The sequence below is a fragment of the Ornithodoros turicata genome, chromosome 4, assembly GCF_037126465.1.
Source record: "Ornithodoros turicata isolate Travis chromosome 4, ASM3712646v1, whole genome shotgun sequence".
NCBI lineage: Eukaryota > Metazoa > Arthropoda > Arachnida > Ixodida > Argasidae > Ornithodoros > Ornithodoros turicata.
In genome coordinates this window covers 54,732,482-54,745,084 of record NC_088204.1, presented here as the reverse complement: position 1 = coordinate 54,745,084, position 12,603 = coordinate 54,732,482, and the positions used below count along the sequence as shown (strand labels likewise).

Below are 12,603 nucleotides of genomic sequence, written 5' to 3'. Positions count from 1 at the left end.
TGTCTGCCATCTGTGGGAATGGTGCAGGTTGCTGTAGAAGTCGTTCTATGTACGAGGATACCATTTTCCAGAGACTGCGAGGCGGGCTTTTTTAAAAAATCCTTTACAGAATTTTTATTAAGAAAGCTACGGAAGCAGCGTAGACGTCGTTTTTGCACTTGAGTTTGCGGCCAGGCCGTCCTTTAAAGGAGTTGCGACAGGTCTTCCAAGGTTATCCCAAGTAAACGTAAAGCCTGAAACACGTGGGACGTTTTCCCAGCGTCAAAACATTGCGCGCGCCATGGCCTTGTACATGCTGCGAAGAAACATCCGAGAGGCGACCACCCAAAATGCACGGGGCGAGTGACGCCTGCTACCGTTGCTATATTTGTCGACCACAAATGTCTGTTAGCACGTGCCGATGCTCTTCTTCTTGTGATTCCTGCTTTCATTCATTCCAGATATCATTAAAATGTACAAGTAAATTTAGTGGGGTGGATAACGTCCCAAAACTTTATGCGAGATACTCATACGCAACCTTGTCTCCCGCACGGCGGCCATCGTTCTGTCAACTTCTCAGAAAACGTGCCCAGACGCGCGCGAATATCTGTAGTCGACAGATTCCGACGTACACCCTCTGCGCGCATTGAAAAACTGGTTTCTCCGAGGTCACACACACACACGTACTGAAAATGTCGGAAAAATGCTCCATGCGTTTGGGCCTCAAAACACGGCTCTTTTCATCGCTGTGGACATGCATCGAAAGTTTCACTGCATAGGGGGTACGGTGAATACCAAAACTCGTGCAACTCTCACGCCAGTGAGGCAGTGCGAAGTGGTGTGTTTACAGCTGCCAATGGGAATTGAAGCAACTCTGAGCCCTGTGCTTTGCTCGGGAGTGCGTTCGAGGGCCTGTACCTCTCAAAGTACAACAGATGGATGGATGGAATTTTGTCCTCAGTATTCTGGCGTGCACTACAATGCGTCCATGATGTAACGAACCGCATCTATGAAAGTGTCCAAATCACTTTAAGAGAGTATGTAACGACAAAATAACTAACTACCTACAATTAACAGTTTCATTAGGGAATTTCAGGCAACAGGGAGATAGTAGAGTGGGAGACGATCCTTGTTGAAAGCCGAACAACCTTTTTGGAAAACGAGCCGAAACCAAGAAAGCGTGCCTCAGGAGAGCATCTCCGCCCATGGTGGGCTTATTTGGGCCAGAAAGTGGTTGATCTGGCCAGCAGATCAGTACGTACTCCAATCATCCCATTTGAAAGCACGTGGCCCCCTGACGTGAAATGAGCACTGTGCTCCCTCTCCTCCAGGGTTTTTGTTTTGGCTCATTTGTATTTCAAAATTCGTGGATAGATTCTTTAATGCACGTGTGCATTTGAGGACTTTTAAGATGCGGAATGGCTCTCAGTGAGGATGGCCACCCATTCTGCTATCTTGCTTTTGCTCGATATCCCCTAATTAAAGAGTGATTAAAGGGAGACTTCGGAACCAAATGGATTTCAAGCTTGCGGTATTCCCATAATCATTTACACAAATTGAACACAGTTGCAAAATATCTCGCTTGAAAACGAAGGTGGAAGCATAAAAACGACTTTCGTAATTTGAAAAAGTCTGGTGGAAGTACTTCTTCTTTCTTTCTCTGCCATTACTCGTACCATTCCTGCGTTGTGTTCTGACTCTCAGGGAAGCAGGTGACCGTTGTTTCTTTCCATCTGTGTCTGAGTGATCTGATCCCCAATCTTCGTCCATTGTTTTGTTCCGGCAGTGTAAAGCAGCACCTACGACTGGCGTGGTATACTACTTGTCCGCTCCATGCAGGGTGACGTAACGCGTTGGCCTTCAGAAGGGAAAGTTTTTGAGGCTCCTCTCCACATTCCTGTTTCGGTTACGATTACTCGCTTATTTGAGGCTTAATTCGTAACACAAGAAAGAAACAAAGTTGATGGCAGGTATACCAAGGATGTGCAGCAACTTTTTTACCGATCGTTCCAAAGTATTCCTTGTATTGCCAAGTATCCCTTTAAGGAATTTTTGGTAATTAGTCATTTTCTAGTTTCATACTTCAAGGGGATGTCCGTCTGCCTGTATAATTGAATTGCAAAACAACATCTATGGTGTTCTCATAGCTTTTTTTTTTTTACAAAAATCTGTGAACGATAAAAAACTTTGTAGTTTTCCAGTGTAGTGGGTCCATGTACTTCACTTTGTGCAACCTATTTATGAAACCCACAGGAATGACGTGGTGATACACTAGAAGCATGGTGGCTGGTAGAGTGGGATCTGTACGCTTCGATTCCTTACATTCAGAGGACGGAGACTTACTCAGCTAGTGGTCCATTATTATTAAGCTAATTAATATTAAGCCATATTACCATATTAGGTTATTTTCTGTTACCATTTTAACACTCTCAGTTGATGTGGTGGCCTACTCTTGGGAAGATTGTGTATCCTGGGCACACATTATAAGAAACTGCCAATAGTTGCTGTTCAGCAGCTGAGGCAACATACTCTGGTCCTTGAGGACCATAAAAAGTTGCATGGGCAAGTTTCACGGGGAACTCTGCAGATATCGAGGTAATTGCGGACTATTTTGAGACACGGCAGAATGTAAGCGTCACTCTGGACAAAAACTAAGCTCCGGAGAGCAATGTCGCAGCCTCACTCTGCTGTAAGTGCTAAGAACTAGCCTTGCTTCAACATTTCTCTCGGAAACTGTTACCACGCTATAGCCTCCACAGATGAATCCTATTTGTTAATATCAGAATTCACTTCTCAAACAATTACCGGGAACGCAAAAATAGGGGCACCACACTCTATTCTACTGTGACTGCCGGCTGCTGAACAAGTGATGTCGCAAGCTATAACAGCCTCTGCTTTCGGATATGGGCCGCAAACCTCCTTTAAAAGTGACCCATGATGCCCTTCCTGGTATGCAAGTTTCTGGCCTGAGGTAGAAAATGCGCGCGAATTTGAAAATGCGACTAAGGACGCGTGGCGCCATCTGTTGGAGGGCCGGAGCACCACCCTCAACCCTCTCCATGCTTTTGTCGGTTGAAGAGCGGCATTTTAAACAGCCAGGGTGCACTCTTCAGTTAAAATGGAAAAAATCGAGTACCGCGCTGTGATAAAATTCTTGACAAAAGGACTTTCGCCTGAAGAAATTGAAGCACGACTGGACAACGTGTACAGGGAAGCCTCTCTGTCGTACACAACGGTAAAAGACTAGGTTAAGCAGTTTCGACTGGGGCGAGAGTCCATTGAAGATGATCCACGCGATGGTCGTCCAGTGGAAGTGGTGACACAAGAAAATTTGTCTCTTGTCGAGGAGGAAGTGCTGAGCGACAGGCGTCTGAAGGTGAAGGAAATCTCAGAAATGCTGGGGCTTTCCAAAACAACCATGTTTCGCATCATCGGCGAGGGCCTTCACATGAAAAACGTCAGTGCGAGATGGGAGCCACGACTTCTCTCGTCAGTTCAAAAGCAACAGCGTGTCGTCTGTGCTCGAGTTGTTGGAACTCTGTCAAGAGAACAAAGAAATACTGAAGTCAATTGTCACAGGGGATGAGACTATGGTGCCCTACTATGATCCCCTTTCGAAAAAGGTGTCGATGGAATGGCGCAAACCAGGACAAGCACCCCCAAGAAAAGCCAAGGTCACACAATCCACAAAGATCATGGCAACAATATTTTGGGATTGTCACGGGATCCTTCTCATCGACTTCAAAGAGAGGAACACCACAGTGAATGTGACTACACCGACTGCGAGACGCCATCAAGGAAAAGAGCAAGGACAATGCCCCTGTCCACACGGCTTCTGTTGCCAAGGCAGCACTGAAGGAGTGCGGCTTCGAAGAAATCCACCACCCACTCTACAGTCCAGACTTGGCACCGAGTGACTACTTCCTGTTCTCAAACTTGAAGAGGGATTTCAGAGATTTCAAAACGATAGTGAGGTGCAAGAGGCAGTTTTCCAGCATTTTGCGGACAAAACTTCGGACTATTTTTTCAAGGGTATAAGAATACTGGTTGAAAGGTGTCAAAAGTGCATCGAAGTTAAGGGTGACTATGTCGAAAAGCAATACACTTGTTTCGTCTCTATGACTATTAAGAGTTGGTTGGGCCGGAAACTTATGGAACCACCCTTGTATAAAAGAACGCTGCCCTTTGCCACATGGCCATGCTGATCTGCTCAGCCACACGGCACACATTAATCAGCAATGCATGATAGACAGAGGTAACTGCAGAGATGAAGTCGGTAGCTAGGTCATAATGCTACAAAAATAAATTCATACTTCAGTCAGATTGGGTCTAAGCAAACACATTTGTCAAGCCATGTGTTCTGATGAATTTTAAGAAATTGTAAGCACCTCAAGACTCCATAGCACAGTCAGTCAGATATCAGCAAACTCTGTTTTTCTAAGACTTCGTTTAAAATGAATCTATTTGTGTTTTATATATATACATCAGCCTTAAAGGGTATGTGTTTTGACCAATATCAGCAGGGACAGCCATGGTCATAGCAAGTTTTGGCAGTACTTGGTTAGAAATGAAATTAAAAACTCTTGCACTGTAGACTGGAATAAAATCGGACTTTTGAGCTCTAGTTTGGCACCAGACTGTAGCGTAGTTTTAAGGGTACCCTATCCCATTGAAGTAGCCTCGCTTGAGGGTGCAAAGCAGAATTAAGGGGGAAAAAAGGATACATGCTAGTAATGTGCTCAGGACTACTTGATGATGAAAAGGTGAGATTTATTGAGGACCGGTCAGCAGGGCGTACACTGTAATACAGAAATAATTCCCAGGTATGGAAAAACGAGTTGCCTTACTCGGGTGACAATGACAAACGCATCAGTCTACAAGTACCTCCGTGGCATAGCAGGCACGGGAGACTGTATCCAGAATGTACAGAACCCTCCTTCCTGAGTGCCACTTGACATGAAACTTTCACAATGAAGCAGATGTGATTAACTACAAAAACTGCTCACTGGGTGACAAAGGAAAAAAACATGAGGCCTAAGGACAGCCAACGAAGGCTGGGTATCTCGCACACCGTCCTCCTGCACACTACTAATACCAGCATCGTGGAGGTATCATAAGAAGCCAGATTGGAACAAAATGGTATTTGGATCACCCAAAGAACAGTGTGAAGGCCGGAATGTAATACACTTTATTACACCTAACGACAAATAACACGTCAAGTGGGTACGCTGGCAGTGTGAATGAAGGTTCCGACAAACAAAAGAGCACTGCTGAAGCGAGTTTTTAAAAAGGGTAACCCCTACACAAATATATAAAAAGACACGCACACACGATATCGAAGGGGTTGCCACCCTTTAAGCACGTTCGCCACGGATTCGTCGGGCGAGTTGGATGTCCTTCGGCATGATAGTCACCCGCTTAGCGTGGATGGCACACAAGTTAGTGTCTTCAAATAGACCCACCAGGTAGGCTTCGCTAGCTTCCTGCAAAACAAAAGCACCGTAAGAATCTGCAAACCTGCGTGAAAGCTGATCAACTTACCTGAAGTGCACCAATGGCAGCGCTCTGAAAACGGAGATCAGTCTTGAAATCCTGCGCAATTTCACGTACGAGACGTTGGAAGGGCAGTTTACGAATGAGCAACTCTGTAGACTTTTGGTAACGACGAATTTCACGAAGCGCCACAGTTCCGGGCCTGTAACGGTGAGGCTTCTTGACGCCTCCCGTGGAGGGCGCGCTTTTACGGGCAGCTTTCGTGGCCAGCTGTTTGCGGGGAGCTTTACCTCCTGTAGACTTTCGGGCGGTTTGCTTCGTACGAGCCATTATTCACTGAAAAACAAAAAGCAGGCTTAGAAAACAGCCTCAATGCAGCAGCAATGAAATGACGGACAAAGCAAAAATAAACAAAAAATAATGGCTTTGTTTCACAATGGCGGCCAATGCCTGCTACGGCAATGCTGCCAGATATTTTGAAGCAACGAGGCAAATTTACGCACACTACAGCAACAATGAAATAACGCTCAAGGCCCAAGTACACTCAAGCTTAATTTCAACACAGAAAGCGAGTAAATACCTGTGAATTAAGGAAGTAACCAGAAGAGTTTCACGCCAAAGCGAAAACACAACAATCCAGCACACAGGGCAACGAGGATTGAAATGAAGCAGAGAAGTAAAAAAGAAAAGCGCCAACATCTGCGTCCACCTCATTGGTCGGGAACTACGTCATGTCTCTTTCTATTGGCTCTAAGAAGCTGTACTGTGATTGGCTGCCAGAGAGTTTCGAAACGGCCTACGATTGGCTCCAGTTTGGTCGCCAGGATCTCGTAACGGTGCAGTTTTCGCACATGTTCACGGATTTCGTGATGTAAAACCACTAAAGGAAATTGTAAGAGCCTTCCAAGGCTGTCAAGGGGGATATTACTTTCGCAGCAAGTCTCAGCGATGAGTCGTCATATGCGTAGTAGTCTTTCAAGTCTTCTAGAACGCCAACGCCTAGCTGGTCGCCTTCAGGTTACACTTCTTCAGATCCCAGAGGAGAGACCCAAAATGTGACACCAAGAACTTTATTCCTTGCCGACGCGCGTTTACAAAACACAGGCCACACTTCCGTGTGTTCACAGGCTGTTTTATGGCGTCTGTGTTCCTGAAGACGTCTAAAATTTTGCTCACTTCCCCGTCATCAGTTCCTTCGTTTTTGCAGGAATACGAGGTCACCTGGCTAAGCGGCGTAGAAAATTAAGGAAAATCTCGTACACCAGTACATACGCGAACCTACCCAGCACTTCCCTTCATCATATTTGTGAAACGTATTCTCCACTGAACTGTGCCGCGTACGTACACCAAGATGAAGACAACAAAATTTTATATAAATGTACCACAGTAAGCAGCACAAAGAAATTAGTCGCCTCAGCGGACAGTCCGTTGTAGCTCGACAACGAAAAGGAGATCCCTGAAAGCTTTACTTCACCCCTCTCAAGGGTGGCCCTGGTTATCCATCGCCCCAGTCAATCTTTTCCGCAATACACCAGTGGGAAATTCACATATAGCCAGTGTTTAAGAAGAGGATACTTACCGATTCACAAAATATAGAGAAGCAAACAATCTGTAAGTGCAGCACAGAAAAAGTACGCTTTCTGTGAGAAAACAACGATTAGTCCTGGGAAAAGTCACAATTTGTTGAAAGCCGTCACTGGGTCACAGCAGCAACAGCCGAGAGCGATTCGCGATGTTCTTCGGGCGCGAAACAAGACAACCAGCGGAAGTTCGGAACCTCCTCATACCTCATACTTTCTCTCGCCTGTGCGGCCTGTGCACAAGAACGTCACGTCCGCTTGTAGTCCGGAAGTTGTGTCGATTGTGTTCTGTTGAAGAAAAGAAGGAAATGACGCTTTGGTTTGTTTTGGCGGCGCTTCACAGTTCACACTTCACTGCTTCGTGTTACATGTCAGTGTGTGTCAATGCTGTTGTACAACTGAGTTTTTCTTATTCGGGGTGCAAGCCCGACAGTTTCTTGGGACAGCGGGTAACGAACAACATCACTCTCCAACCTATTCGCTGCAAAATTCGATTCTTGTCGATAGCTGGCTACCATAAAATTTGCGAGAAATAGATATGACCCTTTCTGTGCACCATAAAAACTCAAATCATCATCATCGGCAAGAAATAGGCACTCTAAAACATTCTTGATTAGTAATCATAGGAACACAGAGTTTTTCACGGCCTTCGAGAACGTCCAAAATAATTTTTATTTTGAATCTTCTCCTCTTCTATATTTACATCTACTTCGAGAACCCTGTGGATTCTGTGGAATTCCTATTGAGGCCTTTGGGGAGGCTTAGGGAAGGGGCGCCTTCTCCTGTTGGCTTCCTATTGAAGCTATTTCTTCTGTTCTCCTGGGCCCCTTTAACCAGGTAAACCAACAGCTTTGTCAAAACACTGGTGTTTTATAGCCTTGTAACTCTCTTAAAAGCATGTATAGGTCTTTAAACTGGGTCTGAGGTCCCAGTAACTCGCACATCCAGAGTTGGATATCTGGCATGCTGTATTGCTTGTCAAAATTTTATTTAAACCTAAATCTGTGTTTTTCCCTTTCCTGGGTGTTCAAAGTTGACAGTCAGCAAGAAAAGATGGGATCACTTTGAATCAGCAAAATTAAAACTGCAATCTAGCATGTTCATGTGGGGTCTGTACTCCTTCCAGAGCACATTTCGACCCCCCTTTATATAACGGACATTTTGGCTATGCCTGAATGACATGGTGCATTGCTGAATGACATGGTGCGATTAGCCTCTGTATCTCTGAACATATTCGAGGGGGCCAGCTACACCAGTGTGGACCCTGAACGAGATTTCGCACGTCCTCCAACGATTACTTCGGCATACTACGCATTCACTGTTTTCAATTCTTCAGAAAATTCTTTTTTGACTAATGCAGAATTTATTTTACAGGTGCACACGTCCAACTCCTTGCTGTGAGTCTCCTTTGCGGCATAAGTGTTGACTGGTAACTAGCACATTTGGTTCCTCACTTTAATCACTCTAGCCACCAATGGACACCCTCGAAAACTGTAGAAATCCTATCTCTGCGCAGTATATTAGACTCGATGATCTGAACCTTAGCATTAATCGCCCCCCACGGAGATCATGACAAGGCCTGCGGACAACCCACCATCGGATCCACCTGGGTGTTCGTGACATACCTTGGCCTTCGACGGACTGGCTCACGTATCGGAGAAGATACGCTGCATAGAGCCCTGCACGGGCCAACTTTCCTCGGGCTCGACCCAGCCCAGGAACATCGAAAAATGGCCCCAGCCTTCATGTTTCTATGCGGCCCCGCCCCATGACTCAGCAAATAGAGCCCGGACCGGTGATTTAGCGAGTAGATGCCGGCCTACTATTCCCAGCCGTGACGTATGCGTTTCAAGCGCTTATCAAACAAATTAATAGGTAAATTTATAATAAGAGAAGACACCGCCACAAACATACAAGAAGTCCAAAACGCACATGGGCAAGCGTGTTATCGTTGCACCGCCAAGTTCTTGTGGAGGTAGGGGATGTTGACAAACTCCTTCTCCTGATCCCTACCCCTCTCACCGAGCTTTGCAAACGTTTGTGGAATACGTGAGGAGTCAGGAGCAATGTGAAGTGGCTTTGAGCATGTTGTAGAGGGTTGAATCATACGGATAATGCAGTGTCCTGTGCTCGTTTTTGCAAATATATGCACAGGAATGACGCATGCACTTCATTAGTCCTCCATTGTGTGGAATTAGCTGCATGACCCGGTTGAGCCTGACTCTCGGAAACATGTTTGTCGGCCCTTCCTGCCGTGCTGGCATCTTTTGTCGGGCCTGGCATGGCCCACGATGTTGGTGTATCTTGTCGGCCCGGGTTTGGCCCGGCCTAGAGCACACAGCCAATAACAAGCTGGACAAGTGACCTCCCTTTCTCGTAACAATTGCAGCCAAAATTACACTCACTAAACAACCACATTAACAATGTTCTACTGCATCACATACATTACTGACAGGAACGTGAATCATATTATATCACCGCAGCACTGGTATCTCTGCATCCCAGAACGTTATACACGTGTTTTTTTATGTGTGTGTTTTCTTTCGTATGGTATCTCTCTCACATATTGGGATGCTCACAAGAAGCGGTGCAGCAGACCTTTCTTGAGTGTAGCCCTATTTTCTGTTAATAAACGGATATCTCCTCCTCACCACTATTTCAGTAGTAGTTCCGGTATTCTTTGGAAGGACTTGTGCACAGCCTTCACAGTACTCCTTCCACCTACATGTAAAATGATTTTTGCATCTTTGAAATAATACACAAAATCAAAGTGAAATTGAGTATTTTGCTTTTATTCGGTGGGTCGATTTAATGTTCATGCTTTTTCCCTGCATATCCTAGTGGCATTTTCGCGTCGTGTCCAAGATAGAGAATAAGGTCAGTGTACATTAAAAGCCTGAGCATGGCACACAAAAAGTACAAAAGGTTTTTTATAGTATGGTGTTTAACTACCAGCTAGCCTGCACTTATGCCATTTTATCAGTTGGAATGGGGCAATGTGTATGTTGGTTGATCTCTTGGTTGAGCTACGGGAGGAGACATCTACCTTTTAGTTTTTCCTATTCCAGTAGGCATTTCTACGCTGCCTCGTCTACCGACCTACGTCAAGGCAATCTTGGTGAAAATCCTTAGAAAATTACTTGCAAACAACACCAGGGGGCTACCCCCAGGGACATCTTCTCGTAGCAGGGCAATACTGCACCACACGCTGCTATTACGAGTGGGGCATTTTTGATGGAACAGGAATTTAGTGAAAACTGATCTATGCTGCCAAAAAAAGCACTTGAGTGATCTTTGTTGTAACTATAATCTGCACTGCAGATGCATTTGACTGACCTTGCTCTCTTTTCGTTCAATTGAACATCTATGACACACACGCTGTACTGGCCCGTGCACGTACAAAAGTGTATATTTAAGTTACTATTTTTCTTTCATAACCTCGAATAAAGGTGCAATACAAATTTGTGTTCCCCTCTTTTTCTGTAACCTGAGTCTCGCTTTAACAGCGGCTTTGCCTTTTTCTGCCAATCATGCATGGATGCGGTGCATTCTGACGATTATATTGTTTGTGGACATAGATTTTCCATCACAACGGAACCTTGTGCCCGAGGATGAAAAAGGCCCCAAGCTCTGAGCCCTTGACTGTGCGTGTGTGTCATTTTTGTCCCCAGGCTCCGGGTTCCGTTGTGATGCATCCCCACCAGCTTGCCACCATTTTTGTAATGGATATACTGTGTTGCTAAAAACCAGGCATGGGCTAAAACCGGGAGGCATGGGCAGAAATGGACGGACACAATACAGAGTCTCTCGTGTCTCCCAGTTTCCAACATTCAACGGGGAGGGATTTATTGGCAGAAAAAGGAAAAAAAAAGGGAATAGGGAAGATAAACGGGGGTTGAACTATGTTCCAGCTAGCCTGCACCCTTGCCCTTGTGTCGGTGCTGGGCCTCCATGTATTACACCAGGCCCGAAAGCTTCGCGATTTCCTCATTGAAAGCGTGTGCCGGACCTGGTAGAGTAGAGTAGTGAGCACCTAAACCAGGGTGTCGAACCGAACCCGAACCGAAAACCGTACCCGAACCGTTATTTTTGCCGGAACCGAACCCGAACCGAAATTTTCATGACACTGTTGAACCCGAACCGGAGCAGAACCGTAAAAAATAATAGCGGTAACCGGTTCGCAACAAAACGGTTCGGACATAAAAGAAGTCAGCATAAGAGTTCCTCTCTATCCCCGAACGAAGACACATTGGTATCATCATCACGCGCCTATGGATTTCAGAAATGTTCACCTAGCAGTCCGACGACGACGTATAGTAAGTATACTTTCAGCGTCTTTTTAACATGTCGAAGCGCAGTTGTCCTTGTGAGCGCCGCGGCTAGCGCCCCACGCACGCGGTGCGGCGTCTACTCTTCAGAGACGAGGTGCCACGCGGACGAATGAAACACGAATGGAGTAGGCCAGTTATATAGCTCTACAGGACGAATATGTGATCAAATAAGCGCCCAAGATTTCCCTTTACACGTGAGCAGTACAAATTAAACAAGTCAGAAACATGAGAAGTGGAGAAGGAGCGTACGCAGAACGGTGCCTGTTTGATTGGTCGTGGTTTGAAAAGTAAATGTGGTTCTGCTTATTGGTAGCGCAGTTGTGTCGTGACACATTGCCGTTGTGTTGTGGATTAACTAGTACACTGCTGTGAGCTCGGACAGAGTAAGGCTGGCAGGCTTATTTTCGACATGCTTCAGTACGGTTTTAGATCGATTCACGCTGCGAAGGCAGTGTGCCGGCAAGTACTGTCGTCTATGTTACGCTGTCCATCTTATTAGGCTTCCTTTAAGTGTATCTGGCTGGCACTGTGCGTGTGAAAAAAGAGATTTTGGGAACAGAAAGTAGCAGGACTACACCGATTCAACAGCGTGAACAGCGTGCCTCTAGTTGCAAAAGTGTTCATCCATTTCTCATTTCTCTAGCTAAAGGGCTACCTCACCGCTAGAGACGTCAATGCAGACAACAGCAGTAAGCTATTAGCCACGCATTTCCTGACAAAAGCAGTTTTATGGAACATATAAAACGGAAGCGTTGAACCGGTTCGGGGCTGCGAACCGGTTCGATTTCTGGCGTGGCCGAACCGGAACTGAACCGGAACGAAATCAAAACAACCCGAACCGAACCCGTATTTTTAGCGGTTCGACACCCTGACCTAAACCCTTTTGATGCAGGGCAGACTCCCAAGCGGAGTTGTAGTTCACTTATCTGCCTCCATGCTTATCTGCCATATGGCGCTCGCTACGTGGCCCAGGATGGCGATGCTATTGGGGCCCTGCCGTCGGCACAGTTCTGTGCTCTGGGAAGTTGAATGTTTTGTGTGTGAATTTCTCAACAACGATGATTTGGCACAGTGAGTGTGTCTATGATGTGTGCCTGCTCGGAAGAAAGAGAGAACCATAACTTGCATGCGGTGAGGATTTCCAAATAATGCGTACACAATTTTTGCTTCTTTCAAGGCGAATAGATTTTGCTTGTGGAGCTTGTGCATCATAACGAAGG

At 45.8% G+C, this 12,603-nt stretch overlaps 1 protein-coding gene across 2 annotated transcripts; it reads right to left on the bottom strand.

Moving 5' to 3' along the window:
- Nucleotides 1-4,732: 4,732 nt before the first annotated feature.
- Nucleotides 4,733-7,261, bottom strand: LOC135391564 (histone H3.3A). Of its 2 annotated transcripts, none has more exons than XM_064621860.1 (3): nucleotides 7,052-7,261; nucleotides 5,521-5,808; nucleotides 4,733-5,462 (listed from the first exon to the last, which is right to left on the bottom strand). In XM_064621860.1, exons 2-3 carry the CDS (start codon nucleotides 5,800-5,802, stop codon nucleotides 5,334-5,336), a joined length of 411 nt encoding a protein of 136 aa, XP_064477930.1. In that variant the 5' UTR covers nucleotides 5,803-5,808; nucleotides 7,052-7,261; the 3' UTR covers nucleotides 4,733-5,333. The 2 variants fall into 2 exon arrangements, with proteins under 2 accessions (XP_064477930.1, XP_064477929.1); XM_064621859.1 differs by lacking the exon at nucleotides 7,052-7,261 and adding an exon at nucleotides 6,053-6,160.
- Between the last annotated feature and the right edge of the window lie 5,342 nt (nucleotides 7,262-12,603).

Bases quoted from the DNA above. Each gene is read 5' to 3' on its own strand.
- LOC135391564 (XM_064621860.1), bottom strand. From the start codon at position 5,802: ATGGCTCGTACGAAGCAAACCGCCCGAAAGTCTACAGGAGGTAAAGCT. The intron at 5,463-5,520 runs GTAAGTTGATCA...TTTGTTTTGCAG, and splicing joins CTGCCATTGGTGCACTTCAG to GAAGCTAGCGAAGCCTACCT.